Source organism: Miscanthus floridulus, unplaced genomic scaffold (assembly GCF_019320115.1).
Source record: "Miscanthus floridulus cultivar M001 unplaced genomic scaffold, ASM1932011v1 fs_675_2_3, whole genome shotgun sequence".
NCBI lineage: Eukaryota > Viridiplantae > Streptophyta > Magnoliopsida > Poales > Poaceae > Miscanthus > Miscanthus floridulus.
In genome coordinates, this window is record NW_027097096.1 from 3817 (window position 1) to 22250 (window position 18434).

General features: G+C 45.3%; 1 protein-coding gene and 1 long non-coding RNA gene across 3 annotated transcripts; one reads left to right on the plus strand and one right to left on the minus strand.

The window, feature by feature from the left end:
- Nucleotides 1-8201: 8201 nt before the first annotated feature.
- Nucleotides 8202-14739, plus strand: LOC136532630 (uncharacterized). Of its 2 annotated transcripts, none has more exons than XR_010778268.1 (5): nucleotides 8202-8862; nucleotides 9337-9548; nucleotides 10426-12335; nucleotides 12434-12529; nucleotides 13488-14739. It is a non-coding gene; the product is annotated as an uncharacterized lncRNA (long non-coding RNA). The 2 variants fall into 2 exon arrangements; XR_010778267.1 differs by having other exon boundaries at nucleotides 9343-9548.
- A 1647-nt stretch (nucleotides 14740-16386) lies between these two features.
- On the minus strand, nucleotides 16387-18353 carry LOC136532629 (F-box/LRR-repeat protein 4-like). The gene has a single exon (XM_066525223.1). It carries the CDS (start codon nucleotides 18101-18103, stop codon nucleotides 16649-16651), a length of 1455 nt encoding a protein of 484 aa, XP_066381320.1. The 5' UTR covers nucleotides 18104-18353; the 3' UTR covers nucleotides 16387-16648.
- Nucleotides 18354-18434: the final 81 nt, after the last annotated feature.

Consider the following 18434-nt stretch of genomic DNA (forward strand, 5'->3'; position numbering starts at 1 on the left):
ACTTTGAGTGATTTTAGAATCAAATTCAAGCAAGTGTCATTGCTATGTGACAATGAGAGTGTTGTAAAGCTCATCAACAACCTGGTTCAACATTCAAGAATAAAGCATATTGATGTCCGCCATTATTTCATAAGAGATCACCAATAAAAAGAGGACATTTGCATTGAGAGTGTGGGCACCGAAGATCAACTTGTCGATATTTTCACCAAGCCACTTGATGAGAAGAGGTGTTGCAAGCTAAGGAATGAATTGAACATACTTGATTTCTCAAATATGTGTTGATGCACCCCCCCCCATTATATGACATGCCTCTCCTTCGAGCAAAGCAAGGTAAAGTTGATTGACATGTCATCCATCCATTGCTAAGGACTTGTTTAGTGCATCTAGTCATTCCTATCATGTCCTAGGCTCATTCATTAAAATTAAATGAATTTGATGCTTGTGTGGTACCACTATTGCTTGTATGTTTGAAATGATCTAGTGGTAACATATGACATGTTTGTGGGCTTATAAACCTAGTATTTGATCTAGAAAATAAGCTATAAGTGTTTAACTCAACATGGTACAAGATAACCCTTATTTAGAGGTGTGAAGAAGCTTGTCCTTGGATCAAAACGAGTTAAATATCTTTTGCAAGTGATCTAGATTGAACCAAATTAGGAAAATTATCCTAATTTCACATGGTTTCACCTCAACCTATCTATAATTTGAGCTCACCTTTTGTGCTAATTGTTGACAAAGGGGGAGAGAAATTCACAAAGATAGTAAGATAGAAGAAGCAAACAAATGAAATGACATTGTAAGGGGATCAATAAAAAATACACACAAGTAGGGGGGAGCAAGCTCATAAACTTGTATGTTGTATTTGAATGTGCATTTCATATATTTGCTTGCATGGCACAAGTTTTAAATTTCAATATCCATACTTGTGTGGTGTATGCTGGTTATAGGCTTGAATGGTGAAATGAAAAACTAGCATGCATAGGCTAAAGTAACTAGACTTTTGTTCATTTTATGGAAACTAGACCCTTGCTTATAATGTTGATCTCATGGGGTATTCTAGTTTTTGTGTATGTATAGTTACTAATGGTGCTAAGGATGGTATATTGGTGCACTCCGATTGGTATCATGCTTCAAAGGTCCATATCTTATACCTTAGCATCACATGGTAGAAATTATCTCCTATATTTCCTATCTAAGCATATGTACAAGCTACAATCCAAACTCTTAGCACATATGTAGGGGGAGCAATTGCTACCATTTGGAGTTCATGAAACTTGTCCATATTCTTTTACACATGGTAAATATGCTTGGGCAAGCAACTGTGGATTCAATTAAACCTCAATTCATATCTTTGTGTAAGGGTTGTCATCAATTACCAAAAAGGGGGAGATTGAAAGCTCTAGTTTGGTTTTGGTTAATTGATGAAACCCTAAGTGCTAACTTAGTTTATCAAAGTAATTATGAGATAGGTAGCACTACTCCAAGTGATGAAGCAATGGCGAAGATCATGACGATGGTGATGGACATGGTGATGATCAAATGCTTGAACTTGAAAAGAAGAAAGACAAAAACAAAAGGCTCAAGGCAAAGGTATAAATAGTAGGAGCCATTTTATTTCGGTGATCAAGACACTTAGCGAGTGTGATCATATTTAGGTTAGATAGCCATACTATTAAGAGGGGTGAAACTCATATTGAAATGTGGTTATCAAAGTGCCACTAGATGCTCTAACTCATTGCATATGCATTTAGGATCTAGTGGAGTGCTAACACCCTTCAAAATACTTGTGAAAATATGCTAACGCGTGTGCACAAGGTGATACACTTGGTGGTTGGCACATTTGAGCAATGGTTAGAAACTTCACCAATGGAGTGCACAAGGTGACACACTTGGTGACCAGACGCTCCGGTCAGTTATCCCTGCCACTATTTCAGAAAGAGCCGTTAAGTTCTGACCGAACTCTGACCAGCGTCCGATCAGCACTGACCGAACACGTCCGGTCAACAAAAATGCTCTCTAGGAACCTTACTAATGTTGACCGAATGTTGACACCTAGAGTCCTGGTCACTTTACTGTTTAGCGTCCGGTCAGTTACCTGGATCCTAACCAGCGTCCGGTCAGCACTGACCGGACAGTGTCCGGTCAAGAAAATCCTTTTATGGAACCTCTCTGGAGTTGCCCGGACACAGGTACTCAGTGTCTGGTCACTTTTCACTCAGCGTCCAGTCAGTACCAGACGACTGCAGTTGATCAAATGAACTGACTAGACTCACCTTTTAGCGTTCGGTCGTAATCAGACCAGCAGTCCAGTTAGTTATTTGACCCTCCATTCACTTACAACTCAAAATTCTTTGTGAATGAAGTTTGCTCCAATTGATCTTAGGGCTACTCCTGAGCTACCTAGTGCTAGGTTTGACAAGTGTGCACCACACCTAATCCACTAGACTCACCTAGTCAAGCTACTGGTCCATACGCCCCTTAATAGTATAGCCAAAGGAAAAACAAAGTCCTAAACTACTCTAAGTGTCTCTCCATCACCAAACAACACTTAAAAGTAGTCCATCCTTACCTTGTCGTCCATCCTTTGAAAACCGAAATGATTTCCATCGCTAGGGGCATGATAACCATGATTGCCCTATCAATTGCTATTACCATGACCTAACTCATATTGCCTCTGTAAAACACATGTTAGTCATAGTAATCTCAGTGTCGTCATTAATCATCAAAACCTAACTAGGGGCCTACATGCTTTCAGTGGTCTCCACTGGCAAACAGATGTGAAGCCCTCCATGCGCTCGTTAACACACTCATCCTAGGCTGCCTTCAACCACCATGGACACCAGTAGCTCGAATCCTCAACTAGGCCTCCACCTTCCTTGCCACGCACCGCTTGCTACCACATACTAACAGGGCACAACCTTCCAAAGCGACGCCTCCAAGGCAGGGCATGACGCCATCGACGCCGTCGTCACCTAACCACAAGGTCAAGGTTATACACCTAGGAAGAACACGCCGCACAAGGGAAGATGGCCATTCGATAGATGCTTCCAAGAAAGTAAGTGGCGCCCGAAGGTGTCGCCATCATCAGCCCAAAGAACGGGCAAAGTTTTTGCCATGGCACCTTAACCCCATGAATGACAGTGGCTGGCCTGTACTCGTTGTGGCAGCCTTCCCCACCGAGCCTGCCGACAAGGCCACCAGTTCCAAGCTGGATTTTTTTAATTTTAACACTTTTTGAAAACTAATTTTAAATCTAACACTGTCGGTTTTTTTTAAACTAACACTTTTGGCCGTGCCTATTGCCCTAGCGCGGCCAAATGCCTACGACGTGCCATGCATGATGGCGCGACAGCGGACTGACATGGCGATGATCGGATTCACTGACTATTAACGTGGCAGGGCCTGCCGCGCCACCGATAGTGGCGCGGCAGCGACATGCCTTACTCGCCTGGCCCTGGCCTGCCCGTGCGAGGCTTAGCACGGGAGCCGCGACTGCGTGTCATGTGCGCACACCTGCATGAACCACGTTGCCGTGCCCAGTTGGCCCTGCTATCCCATCGCCGTCTGACCTCTGGGACGCGCCGAAAGTTTCAATCCTTTCCTCGTCTCCCAAAAGTATTGACGTTGTAGCCTCCTACTCTACCCAATTAGACATCAATCATCCATATCCTATCACTTTTTGAATAGAAAAATGAAAAACAAGTCTAGCATTGGATGATGGTGGAGCTATGTAGGAGCGCTGGAGCGGTGTCCAGGCATGGAAGCACAACAATGAATGCACACGTGAAAGCTCTAGTTTGGTTTTGGTTAATTGATGAAACCCTAAGTGCTAACCTAGTTTATCAAAGTGATTATGAGATAGGTAGCACTACTCTAAGTGATGAAGCAATAGGCGAAGATCATGACGATGGTGATGGCATGGTGATGATCAAATGCTTGAACTTGAAAAGAAGAAAGAGAAAAACAAAAGGCTCAAGGCAAAGGTATAAATAGTAGGAGCCATTTTGTTTCGGTGATCAAGACACTTATCGAGTGTGATCATATTTAGGTTAGATAGCCAGTACTATTAAGAGGGGTGAAACTCGTATTGAAATGCAGGTTATCAAAGTGCCACTAGATGCTCTAACTCATTGCATATCCATTTAGGATCTAGTGGAGTGCTAACACCCTTGAAAATACTTGTGAAAATATGTTAACACATGTGCACAAGGTGATACACTTGGTGGTTGGCACATTTGAGCAAGGGTTAGAAACTTCACCTAGCTGAGTGTCCACCCATAGAGTGCAGACAGTCCAACGGTGCTACCGGACGCCCTATACAGAAAAGATAGGGGTTCACAGAGTGACTGGACGCTGGTGACGCAGTGACCGGACACTGGGGTCCTGAGTCCGATCAGTAGCAGCAGTGAGCATGCAGTCTCGGTCTTGTGACCGGACGCTGGCGCGAAGAGTGACCGAACTGCTGGTAGGGTGCGTCTAGGTCAGTGCTGAACGTACGCTTGATGTGAGACGCACAGAGGAAACGTTGAGTGCTCGGACGCTGGGTGTGTCCGATCGAGCATGACCAGACGTGTTTCGGTTATGAAATTTCAGTGTTTGGAACCTTACTGGAACTGACCGAACGCTGGGGTCCTGCGTCTGGTCACTTTCTAACTGACGCAGTCCGGTCATCACTTGACCGTTGAAATCGAGCGATCAGTGTTTGAAGCCGATGACACAGTGGCAAGCATCGGGTGACCGAGACGCTGGGGTCCCACATCCGGTCGAACTGATCGAAGCGTCTGGTCATCCCGAGTTGTGCCCAGTGAAGGGGTACAATGGCTCTATTTTGTGGGGGCTTCTATTTAAGCCTCATGGCTAGCTCAAGCTCATACTCTTGGCCATTTGCATTAACATAGCAACCTTGTGAGCTTAGCCAAATGACTCCCACTCATCTCCATCATTGTTTCATCATCATTGTGAGATTGGGAGAGAATCCAAGCACATTGCTTGAGTGATTGCATCTAGTGGCACTTGGCATTCATGTTTCGCTGCGGGATTCACTTGTTACTCTTGGTGGTTGCCGCCACCTAGATGGCTTGAAGCAGCGAGGATCGTTGAGCGGAGGTTGGTGATTGTCTCCGGCTCCGATCGTTATGATTTTGAGAGGTCTTGTGCCTTCCCCAGCGGAGAGCCAAAAGGTAACTCTAGTGGATTGCTCGTGTTATTGAGTTACCTCACTTGTGGGTAGGTTCTTGCGGTGTCCAATTGTGTGGACGAGGTTCGTGCAACACCTCTTAGCCGCCAAACCACCAAGTGTTGGTCGACACAATGGGGACTAGCGTGCCGGCAAGCACGTGAACCTCGAGAGAAAAATTGGTTGTCTCTTGCCCTTTGGTATTCTCCCGGTGATTGATTTAGTATTCATCTTGTGATTGGTTCACTCCTCTACACGGCGGTATAATCACCCTACTCACTCATTTATATTCTTGCAAACTAGTTGTGGCAAGCTCTTTAGTGTAATTAGAATTGAGAGCTTGCTTTGTTATTTTAAGTTCATCTAGTGAAGCTCTTTAGAGTAGCAAGATTGAGAGCTCTTAGTGAGTAGTAACATTGCAAGTTGTGTGCCTAGTAATCATTGCAACTAGAATTATTGGATAGGTGGCTTGCAACCCTTATAGAGCTAGAGCAAGTTTGCATTTCGCTATTTGTCATACTAATCAAATTGCTCTAGTTGATTTGTAGATTTTTAAATAGGCTATCCATCTCCCCTACTAGCCATATTAGTACGTTTCAGCACATCATTCCAAATTTTCAGCAGATGTGATGGTTGCTTTGCAGGGGCCCCAAGCGTGCTTCTGATCCCCAACGCCACTTCTACTCATTTGCGCTTTACTACTCTACTACACATAAATCATATAGCTGTGTTATAGAGTAGTAAATGAAATAGTGCTTCTGCTCATTTGCGCTTTACCTAAATCCTGGAGCTGTGTAGTAGAGTAGTAAATACAACACCAGCAATGTCTGTATGCACTTCTGCTCATTTGCGCTGGAGTTGTGTAGTAGAGTAGTAAATGCTACTCGCTACTAGGAGTACTATTTCATTTGGAAACACGCGCAAATGGAGTACTACGTATATCGGACAACGACATACTCCTTCTAGACTAGTACTTTCAGGAACTTTCCTCATTTCAGCCCGTTTGGAACGAAGGAATCCAAAATGCAGGAATAAGGTATGATAAAAAGTGAAAAACTACGGGATTTTAAAACACAGGAACATAAAATTTAGGCTGTATGAAACACAGGAAATTTATAACATAGGAATTGTAACATATTATGTAAATATGGGTACTAATTACTATATCTAGGGCCTGTTTGGAATAAAGGAATAAAAACATAGGAATAGGAATAGGAATAAGCTCGCATTGCATTTTGTCATGGTTAATCACTCGTTCTCCAACTGTGTTAGCGGCAGCGTGCCTCGGACTTCCACGAAGCGGAGAAAACCAGCGCATGGAGTGGATGTTTCCATTCCTGTGAAATTGTGAAGAGGCTACATAATTCCATAGGAAAGGAAGGGGTGATTTCCTGTGTTCCAAACAACAATATTCGTTTGTTTTGGTTTCCTTTAAATTTTCTATGAAAATCCCGTGGCCAAACAGGGCCTTCGTGTGCTAGTGGGGAAATCCCGAAGATACGTTACGGTGGCTGTAACTTCATGGCGACTTTCTTTGCCACCAGGAGGTATATAGCCTGACCTATAAAATGGAACGGGGGACTACTGGAACTTCAAAAACGCGCGCGAGGCAGGCACGTTAATATTTATAGAAAAAGAACATAAATATTCATGACACCGAATGAATAACAATCTAATAATACTTACTCCGTATTTGGTATCATATAAATATTGTAGTTTTTTTTTAAATTTGCTTAAACTTGAAATAGGTTTGACTCAGGACAAATATAAAACACCACTTATTTTGGGGTGGAGGGAGTAGTAAGTATCTGCTCCTTGCCTGAAATATAATGGGTACGAGTTTATTCTAGGTTAAACTATAGTCTTATTTTAACTAAGTTTAAAGAAAAAAAATTTACACATCAAAGTTTATAATTCATATCTTTAATGAGGTATTTGTTAATGCTTTTCTAATGGAGTAGAAAAAGCATTAATCATTTTGCTATTACATGTACTGTTGGCTCCTCCAACCTATAAGCTGTGACATGCGCCTCTGTGCCTTGTTTACTTGTTATAAGTTACCATGGTTCAGTAATTCCCATACTATTTAATGCTCACAATGGTTGGGATCAGGATTTAGTGACTTTGCTTCATAAAGTCACGGTGTAACTTTCCTTCAATCTCCCACCTCCATTAAGATCCAACGTCTTTCAAGCTGGCAGCTAATCAGTTCAGACGACTCAGCTGATTCGACAGGATTTAAGTAAATGCTTGAGGAGCAGAAGCACTATTTCATTTACTATTCTGCAACATAGCTCTAGGATTTGTGTAGTAGAGTAGTAAAGCGCAAATGAGCAGAAGTGGCGTTGGAGAGCAAAAGCACGCTTGGGGACCCTGCAAAGCAACCATCACATCTGCTGAAAATTTGGAATGGCGCGCACATTCATTGCTCTGCTTCTGTGCCTGCCTGGCCACCGCTCCAGCACTCCTACATAGCTCCACCATCATCAACGCTAGACTTGTTTTTCATTTTTCTATTCGAAAAGTGGTAGGATATGGATGATTGATGTCTGATTTGGTAGAGTAGGAGGCTACAACGTCAATACTTTTGGGAGACGAAGAAAGGATTGAAACATTCGGCGCGTCTTAGAGGTAAGACGACGACGGGGTAGCAGGGCCAACCGGGCACGACAGCGTGGTTCATGCGGGTGCGCACGCGCGACACGCAGCCGCGGCGCCCGTGCCGAGCCCAGCGTGGGCAGGCCAGGGCCAGGCGACCAGGGCGCGTCGCTGCCGCGCCACGGATCAAGATCGGTGGCGCGGCAGGCCCAACCGTCAGCGAATCCGATCGTCGCCACGTCAACCCGCTGCCACACCACCATGCATGACGCGGCATAGGTATTTGGCCGCGCCAGGACAATAGACACGGCAAAAAATATTAGTTTAAAAAAACCGACGGCGTTAGATTTAAAATTAGTTTTTAAAAAATGTTAAAATTAAAAAAAAATCCCAATCCGCGGGTAGCAGCGGAGGACGCCTTCACTGTCGCAGTCGCCGAACTGTGAGAGGCTGATGTGCCCCGCTCGACCGTCGCCCGCCATGCCGCCATGGTGCCGCAGACGCGAACGAGTAGGCCGTCCATGCAACCACGGCACCGACGTTGCACAACTAGCGCACCACGACGTCTGGCGGCGCACGTAGCTGCCCGCATCACCACGCCACCATTGGGCCGCCACCTCTGCTCCCTTGCTCTGTCGCCTCCACGCCCTCCGCGCCGTCACAGCCCGCACGCTGGCGGCCTGATGCCTCCGACGGGCCGAGCTCTGCCCCCGCCTCCACCTCCAACCGACCGGCCGAGCTTAGCCGGTAGGCCACCGGATCCACACAAGGAGGCACCGGATCTGGCCCCAGAGAGCCCGCCGCCGCCGGACCTCACCGTCGCCGTCGCACAGCAGGCCGCTGCTCCGCCCTGCGCCGTTGAGAGCGGGGTAAAGGGAAAAGCCCCGCCGCCACCTTCCTTGCAGACGCGCGGGCATCCCGACGACCTGCTCGGGCGACGGCGAGGCCGAAGGGAACGAGGAAGGTGGGCTGGCGCGGGGTTGGACGCCGCCCCTGTCGCCCTGAGGACGACTACGGAGGCCCACGAGTCGTCTCACTAGTCAATGTTGTTTCTGCATCAAACAAGCAAACTGCAAAAATAATCCGTAATTATTCTCACACACCTTTTCTTATTCATGGAATCATGGTCATGATGTAGTCTGAAAATTAGAGTTCAGTCCAGTCTTGTTTCTGCATCAAACAAACAAACAAACTGCATGGTGTGTCAGCTTTGTAGCATTAGGCCTTGTTTAGATGCCATCTAAATTCTAAGTTTTTTTACTCTCTCTTCGTCACATCAATTTTTAGCCGCTTGTATGGAGTATTAAATGTAGGTAAAAAAAAACTAATTGTACAGTTTAGTTGGAAATCACGAGATGAATCTTTTAAGCCTAGATGGTCCACGATTAGACAATATTTACCAAATAAGACGAAAGTAATACTATTCATCAGGTTCATTTTTTTTTTTAAGTGAACGAGGCCTTACTATCAGGAGTAGTACTCACTAGTACTAGTACTAGTACTATTGATTTATTTACTCCACTGGACTAGAACTCACTCTGTACAATTCTGCACTTGAGGTCTAGGCCACATTGTCCTTGACCACGCCGCTGTCGTAGCCTGGGGTAGCAGCCGACACGCCTCTCCCTCGCGCGCTGCCACCATTGCCCACCAAGCACCCTCCATCGCCTGGCCGTCACAGCGTTATGGTGAGGATAGAAGAACAACATCCCAAAGCCATTGGTGGGCAAGGACAGAACGGCTGCGATGGAGCGCCAACATTGTGGCAAGGGTAAGGGAAAGGTACATGGTGACGTTGGTGATAGCGACTTCGGTGGAGCCGTTGATGCTTGTGAGGAGTAAAACAGGCGAGCTTGTATACGATTTTGCAATGGCGGTGCACTACAATGGTTTTGCACGGCATTTGACTATTTTCCAGTGGTTTTACTTTTATCCAGCACATATTTGTAATGTAATATGAGCTTTGTCTATGTGTTAGTGTAACAAATATGAGCTTTTTTCTTTGTGTCAATGTAATACTAGCTAATTAATAGAATGTGTGAAGTATCTCTGTAGGTTTCTCAGTATGCTAGGCATGCCTAGGACTACACTCCTATTGAAAAACTTAAAATGGTTTTAGCGTTTTTGGTGTAGCATTTTAAGAGTTGCATGTTAACTCTAGTTGCTCTGCAATTTTTACAGTAGCGTCATACTGCTGTAGGCTAGCTTTTGTAGTTTTCCTCTATCCAAAAAGAATAGTGTGAATATTTGGTAAATTATCTAAATAATCAGTTAGTATGTAGTTGTATAAATATTGTATATATAGATGTATGTTAGCATCATTGATGAGTATTTGTAGGGCTACAAAACTATGGTTTGTGGATAGTTCCTGTGATTAGTGTTTGCTCACACTTTGATCAATGCTATGTTGAGTTTTCTCATGATTTGGTTAATTGTTTTGATAATGAAATAATGCATTTGTGTATATTTAATATTGCCATCCTTGCTGCACGTGTTTTACACCATATCCTAATTTATTTGTGCACAGCCCACACTTGTTTGGTGAGGTTCTAAATAGTTAATTCTCAGTTTGCTAAGATTTCAGTTCAATATAAGTTAAATCACATTTTAGTACCAAGTTAATTCATTTTCTTTCTTTTGAATTGTAGGAACTGAGGTGCATCTATGAGGACCAATTAGGGAGCCTTGGAGTCATGGAGATAAGTGGAAAAACAATGGATTCGGTTGTGCTTATTGTTCGGTTAGAAGGAAAAGGTGTGACCTGTTTTGCGGAATCATCTGACTGTAGTGGCGGGGAATGTGGTGTCGTGCTAAAATGAACATAATGTTGGGAGAGAATGCAAGAGGGAAAAAGAATATGATGGATGATAAGGAACATCGTCTCTATGCGGAAAAAGGCAATTATAGAGGAAGCATATGGAGATGCTAGAAGGTCTAACATTCCTTGTGATGAAGATTGACAGCTTGAGTGGGCATTAAGAGAATCAATGAGGTAGACAGGGAGGTCAGGTGTTGGCTATTCACCATTGTGTGCCGCTTGTAGGTACTGAAAGATGCAAATATTAACACACTACCTTTAGGAAGAGCAAGTGGCTCGGGTAGTCAGATTACAACTGGTAGGTCCTACCGGAGTCCAAGTGTTTCACAAACTTTATTTGATTTATAATTGGCACATAATAAGGAACTGTCACAGCCTAGGGTGGATATTATGCTCCCAAGGGGATTCCAAAGTGAGACTTGAAAAAACTTAGTCGAAGTGGTTTCATGCCAATGATATTCCTGGAAGGAAAGCTAACTGTCCATATTTTGTATCAGCCGTTAAATTAACCCAATAGTTTGGAGAATGAGTGACTATTCCATCAGGAAGACAGATAGATGGTCGTTTGCCATATATGAACTATGAAGATATGCTAGCTCAGATGGAAGAGTATAAGGAAAAATTGGGCTTGATACTGGAGTCACTGTGATGTGTGATTCATGGATAGGACTATTCAAGATGTGCACCATCAATTTCATGATATTTTGCAAGTGGTTGTATGCTTTTCCATAGTTTCATGAATGCAACCGATCATTTTCAAATTGTTGCATTTATTTATGAGCATATCATTTCGAGAATGAGCGGTTGCATTCATGGAATTGTGGAAAAAACATGCGGCCATTGCAAACTATCATGAATTTAATGATGCAGGTCCTATCTATGAATTACACGTCACAGTGACTCCACATCGAGCCTAATTTTCTTATACTCTTTCATCTAAGCTAGCATATCTTCATAGTTCATATCTGGCAAAGGACCATCTATTTGTCTTCCCGATAGAATAGGCACTCCTTCTCCAAGCTGTTGGGTTAATTTAACGGCTAATACAAAATATGAGCAGTTAGCTTTCTCTCTGGGAATATCATTGGCATAGGAACCACTTCGACCAAGTTTTTCCAAGTCTCACTTTGGAATCACCTTGCAGCATAATGTCCACCCTAGGCTACGACGGTGCCTTACTACGTGCCAAATCTAAATCAAATGAGGTTTGTGAAACACTAGGACTCCGGTCGAACCTACTAGTTGTAGTCTGACTACTTGAGGCACTTGCTCTCCCTAAAAGTGGCGTGTTACTATTGCATCTTTCAATATGTACTTGGTTGCTGCCGCTTGCCCCACACAATGGTGAATAGCTAACACCTGACCTCTCTGTCTCCCTCATTGGTTCTCTTTATGCCCATTCAAGCTGCCCATCTTCATCACGAGAAATGTTAGACCTATCATCTCCATATGCTTCCTCCATAATCGCCTGTTCCACATAGAGATGATGTTCCTTAGCATCCATCCTATTCTTTTTCCCTCTTGCATTCTCTCCCAACATTATGTTCCTCACAAACTTTGGCATATTTTGGCATGCCACCACATCCCCCGCCACTCTAGCTAGATGATTCCTGCAAATGGGTCACACCTCCATTTTTCCTTCTAACCGAACAATAAGCACAACTGAATCCTATGGTTTGCTATTAGGACCTAAAGGCTTAACACCTTCATCTACTCAGGATTTCTTGGCCTTCTTATCAAGTAGGCTTTGTAATCCTATGGTTTGTACTTTTTTCTTACATAATGTAATTCTTCTTAATATTTATTGACTCACATAACTGACCTGGTATGCTATGCAGATTATTTCAATTGTCAAGAGTAGAAATACAACAGAGAAAACCTTTGGAAATTTGGCCTTTGCATGTGGATATGTCGTGCTATTAGTCATAAACCAGGTATCTTGTCATTTTAAAATATTGTTTGCCATTAATCTTTACTTACCATTGAATTCTTATTATTGCTACTTAGGTGCTGTTATTTTAGTACCGATCTGTGGATATGCCATGCTATTAGTCACAAACCGGACTTCTTCTTGTCTCCAAAATATATCAGTTGTGAGTCATCACTCACTACTGAATTCTTATTGCTGCTACTTTTCTGGTGTTAATTTAGTATCGATCATTGCAATGTAGTTGACCGAGATTCTGGCAGCCTGAAATTTTCTGAGAGCTCCTACATATTTCAAAAGGCGCAAGAGCACATATTGCAATCTTGGTTACTGGTTTTATTGATACTTGAAACTGGTTGCTTCTAGTTCTAGTTTGGAAGTATTGTTTCTTACTTAACTGTGAGGAATAGAATTATGAGGAACTTCTATTTTTGTAAGTTTGAAGCTTGGGAATTATACTGCTATGTCACCAAAAAATAAAATAGTCAGGTCAGGAATCTTATTTGCAATCATGTTATAATAAGGTGGAACATGTCAGCTGGATGAAATGTGTGTGATGTGTTCTTGGACACAGTGAACAGTGGAAACTTAGGATGGTCACGCTCTGCTTCCTATCTGTGAGAAACTTAGATATAGACATGGGTGATGCCAGTGACACAAGGCAACTGAATCTTAAAATTCATCTGTCGTTTTCCTGGCTGTAATTTTAACCCATCACGGTAACGGGACTTTTCATATTTCCTATGACCTGGCCACTTGGGAGTTGGGACACTTGAGATGTTACATTAGACATTAGTTTAACTTAATTAAGATAAGCCCACCAATATGAAGATGTCTCTTATAGTTACTATGACAATATTTGCTGCTGTACTCTTGAGATATTGGGAATATTTTAGGAACAATCGCTAAGATTATTATTGATATCTTACATTTCATGACTTGATTTGATGTGTCTCTTTTCTCAGGTACCAGATGCCATGGATTATCTTCTAGCTGAGTTCAACAGAGTTTGCATATACACAGCTCCAAAGCATCTGCATGCTTTAAATCTAAGTTTGTAATTAACTCTGTAATATATCTGCACTTTGTTTATTTTCTGTCTCTCATAGCAGATGTGATGAGGAAAACACCCAAAACGTTTTAAGTACTGCTCAGAACTATTTCTAATGTTTTTTCTTGAATACAACTATTTCTAATGTATTTTTAGTTACTGGATGAAGCAGATGTATGGACCAGGCTGTGTCATGTACTATTATTATGTTATGTTAAACTTTAGATTTTTCAAATGATATCTGTAATTTCTTAGGCACAAGCAGATTGATAGGTTACCAGGAAGAAAATGGACAACTGGAGAGCACTAAGTTATCTGACATACGTTGTTGCAAATGTCAAAGTATATGCTGCAATGATTCAGGTGTGTACAGTTCGTTAGCCACATGATTGCCGTGTGCTCGCTTTGTACCTTCATCTATGATCTATCTGGTAGCGAATTTATCTAATATATAAGCCTCTGCCCAGTAAACCGATGTATCACAGTAGAATAGAAGCATGGCCACCTTACTTCATTGGAAATGACCACCTTACTTCATTGGAAATCAAAGGTGTAAGTCATCGTCATGGCTTAGCTGAGGGATGGAAATGGCTTGCCATGTTCCTCGATGCTCTTCCAGCTACCACCGCTAGGCGCTACTGCCTGTGCTCTTCAAGCATTTCTCAAGGCAAAAACTCACTTCAAGACTCACCTCCTGTTTTTGTGCATGCATGCAGTTTACTGGGGTTCTTGTGCTCTCAGATGGCTGGCTGGTTTTGCGCTTCACAAGAAATATGGGTCACACTGTCACAGTTCAAGAAAATCCTGGATGTAATATCACGGTGCTTCTTACCAGCTTTGAAAGAACAAGGCAACAAAATGCAGTCTGAGGCTGTCGATAATATACAGAACTATCTTATGAAAAATCTACCTGGAGGAACCAGAGAGCAGACGGGCAGTACCTTCTCCAACAACTTCTCCAACAACTGCTATCGGAAGAGTTGGTCTTGTAAAAATCAAGACACCACATATCGGCATGGGGCATCGCGTGTGATTGGCACGGAGCTGTTCGTATTTCATAAAGGCAATCGAACTTGCAGAGCAAGGGACCCGCAGGCATACAAGCACCAAATCATCGTCCTAGATTTCTACCTTTTTTTTTCACATGCGTACCCTGTGGAGCCCCACGGTGTATTTGTGATGTATCCGGCTTAGAACAAATAGGATATTTTTTTTCGAAGTTATAAAGCACATACGATAGGTTGAGGTTTAACAGTTTGTTGTTTGCTTCTCTGTATCGTGGCCAATTCTGCCAACCTGATAATTTCGCCTTCTGTTTTAAAAGATTATACCTGTATTGAGAGCAATTCCGCCTTCTGTTTTAAAAGAATTCGGCTGGTCATTGGGATTTTTTGTGGGCGCTAGAGGGTTTTTTTTTTGTCTTGCGCTCCAACAATTGATACCTAACATATGTTTAAGAGTGCCGATGATTCCAACAATTGATACAGCGATATGTCACATATGTTTAGCATATCGGTAATGCTGCAGTCAGGCGCGTTTAGCATATCGGTAACGCTGCAGTCAGGCGCGGACGCTCGCTTCCCAAGTGGGACCAACCCAAGCAACCAGCTCCCTTGTACGAAATCAATTGGACCTTTTGACCACTTCTAAAAAATTACGGCTTCTAAAAAAACGGACTGATGCGATATTTCTCCACTCCGCCCCCACAGCATTCTCTACCGTCGCACCCATGCTGCTCGCCGCGGCTGACTCCACCACGACAGACGAGCCTCCTCGCCGTCGTCGGGGTCTGGCCGCTTGCTGGTGCCGCTAGCTGGCCGGGCCAACCCGGAAACAACCGCGTAAGCGCTGCACACCGCATGTGGCCAGGTAACAAGGAGAGGGGGTCGTCGCTCGCCAGGCCTCGCCGTCATCCTCGGGCGCTGGTTGGCCAGAACCGTCTGTTTCCTGCTGTGCTCTGCGTCGCACGGAAGATGGGTAAAAAACACAGGTTGTAAACGTACGTTGTAAATGTTTTAGAGGTACGTTGCAAGTGTTTTATATGTATGTTGCAAAAGTAGATTGGAATGTTGCATATATTGCAATGGTTGTACACATATGTTGCAAGTGTTTGTTTCCAGTGTTTTATCTATGTTTTTAGACGTATATTGCAAAACGTGTTTATCTTGATATTGCATATATTTCACACATATGTTGCAAGTGTTTTATCTGAATATTACGTATGTTTGCAATGATTTTCAAATATTTTTCAACTATTTTTTTCCAAGTGTTTCAGAAACATGTTTAAGTATTTCATCTATCTTTAGTCGTATGTTGAAAGTGTTGCATCTGTATGTTTCAAAAGTAGATCAGTTGTTGAACATGAGATGCGCGTGGAAAACGAGAGGGGCCAGTCTCAAGTGCAGTCTGGCGGTGCAGGCCCACGTGGGTGTGCGAAACGCAGCAGGGCAGAGGCGTGCTAGCGCGAGCTCTGGCGTGGAGTGCAGTCGCGGGCAGGAAACAGAGGGTAGCGTGGGCGTCCATCCGGACTCCGGACGCCCGACGCTAACACTACCGTTAACATATGTATCATCCCAAAACTGAAAACCGTTGACTAATTTGGCGCGAGAAAAAAATACTGTTCATTGACTGAAAAAATACAGTTTATAAGCCAAACAAGTTCAAAAATGGCCAGATAGCTCCTTTTTCTCTTAGTTTTGGCTTATTTGGCTGATAAGCCATAACTGAAAGTACTGTTGGCTAATTTGGTGTGAGAGAAAAATACTGTTCATTAATTGAAAAAGTACGGTTTATAAGTCAAACAAGTCCAAAAATGGCCAGATAGCTCCTTTTTCTCTTTAGTTTGAATTTACTGTATTATTCCGTGGCAATTGTTGAACAAATACAACAGCACATCCTTGGCGCTCAATTTACATGTCAGGCAGACACCACGAGGCTTGTCCTAATAAGCTTACAAGGCAAATATAAAGCTGCATACACAAGTACTAAGCAGCAACACTTTATTAACAATCCAGTAAGATTACATTCAAATCGAGTAAAGAGAACATGAGTTGCATTCTGAAGGATAACCTTACTTCAGAATGGTCCTTCGCAGGGCAATGAGCCAACCTTCAGGCCTTTCTTCTGAGCGATCGCCTTCAATTCCTCTGACATCGCGTTCTCCTCGATGATCATATGATTCAACCGAGTGGCGCGCTGGGCAAAGAGTTCAACATTACCTACAGCAATGCCAGGACAGCGGGAGATGTCAAGGATCTCCAGTGACTGCCCACAGTGCCTGAGCAACGAGATCAGCGAGCCTCCCGTCAAGCCCCGGCACCCCCTGAGTCTGATCTCAATGAGATTCCGGCAGGATGACAGCATGGCGCCGATCACCTTGTCATTCAGTGTCTCATTGTAAGACAAGTTAAGTCGACGGAGTCGCGGCATGCTTTGACTGAGGAATGTCAGTAGCCCGGGCTCCCGCTCCACCACGTCGCAACTCACCAAGGCAAGCTCTTCTATGCCGGCTCCGGCGGCTGTTCGTGCCAGGGACCGGAGGCCATCCCCTGTGATGAGGACGCAGCTCTGGAGGCGAAGTGCAGCTAGGCCATGTGTGGCATCCTGACCGTGGTGAACTGAGCCAGCTCCAATGGCAAGAAGATGATCATTGTGCAGGTCGAGCGGGAGGCGAAGGTCCAAGGTGTGCAGACCAGCAGCACGCTGCCGGATGAACCGGTGAAGGGCCTCGCTGCTGCCGCCGTCATAAACCAGGAGAGATGTCAGCGTGCGGCAATGGTCGGCTGCAAGGAGGAGTACACGGTCGGCGACAGCACGGCAAGCACGAAGCTCAAGCGCGAGCAAGCCAGCGAGGCAACCCGCGAAGGTCAGCGACGCGGGCCCGTCCCCGGTGCCGTCGCAGGCGCGCAGCCGCAACCACTTGAGGCTCCCGCACCGCCGCCACAGCCATCCAAGCCCGCGGTCGCCCGAGCGGATGCCGCAAAGCGACAGCTTCTCCAGCGGCAATGCCCCTGCGGCCTCGACCTCGCCGCCGCCGTCATCCGAGCTCGAGCCCGCGGAGTCAACGCTGGCGGCGGAGTTAACGAGGGCGAACGACTTGAGGCGCGGCAACAGCTTGAGCCAGCGGAAAGACAGGGGGCGGACAGCGGTGAGGTGGAGCGACGTGAGACCGGAGAGCGCAGGGCAGGCGGCGAGAAGCGCGGCGGGGGAGACCGCCCAATCGGGCAAGAGCCGCAGCGTGGAGAGCCGGGAGGCAGCCGGCGCAGCCGCGACGGCGAGCAGCACGGCGTCGGCGTCGTGGACTGGCGTACCAGCGGAGACCACGGTCAGGGCGGCGAGGAAGGGGTAGTGCGACAGCAGGGTGGCGAGGGTCGCCGCCGAGGAGGCAGGCAGGCGGAGGCTGAGGGAAGACGTGGCGGCCCTGAGGAGCGCAAGCCAGCGGCGGGAGACGAGGGACACGGCCGGCGCGGCGGAGGGCGGGAGAAGGCCGAATACCTCCAGCAGCAGGTCGTCGCAGAGCGCGGTGTCCATGCTGCCGCCGTAGCCGACGGCGCGACGGGCGCCGCCGCCGCTGCCAGCGGCGGCGGCGTGGCGGGAGTTTGTTGGCGCCGTCGGTGCGTTGGGGTGGGGGTGGGTGGGGGGCGGCAGTCAAGCCATCGGATTGGTGCACCCGGGCTGCCGCGCGGGTTGGGGAGAGGTAGGAGCGGTGGTGGGGTGGGGAATGGAATTGCTGTGGATTGGGGAAGGTGGGGGTAGTTCTTGTGCTTTTGTCGAGCCGTGCTGAAGTTTCACGGCACCGTTCCCCTTTAAACCCGCCGGCTTCATCAGTTTCTATTTTTTTTTTTATCGAGAACAGCGTTTT

What these genes read in the sequence shown, in the direction of transcription:
- LOC136532629 (XM_066525223.1), bottom strand. Translation starts at nt 18,103, where the DNA reads ATGGACACCGCGCTCTGCGACGACCTGCTGCTGGAGGTATTCGGCCTT.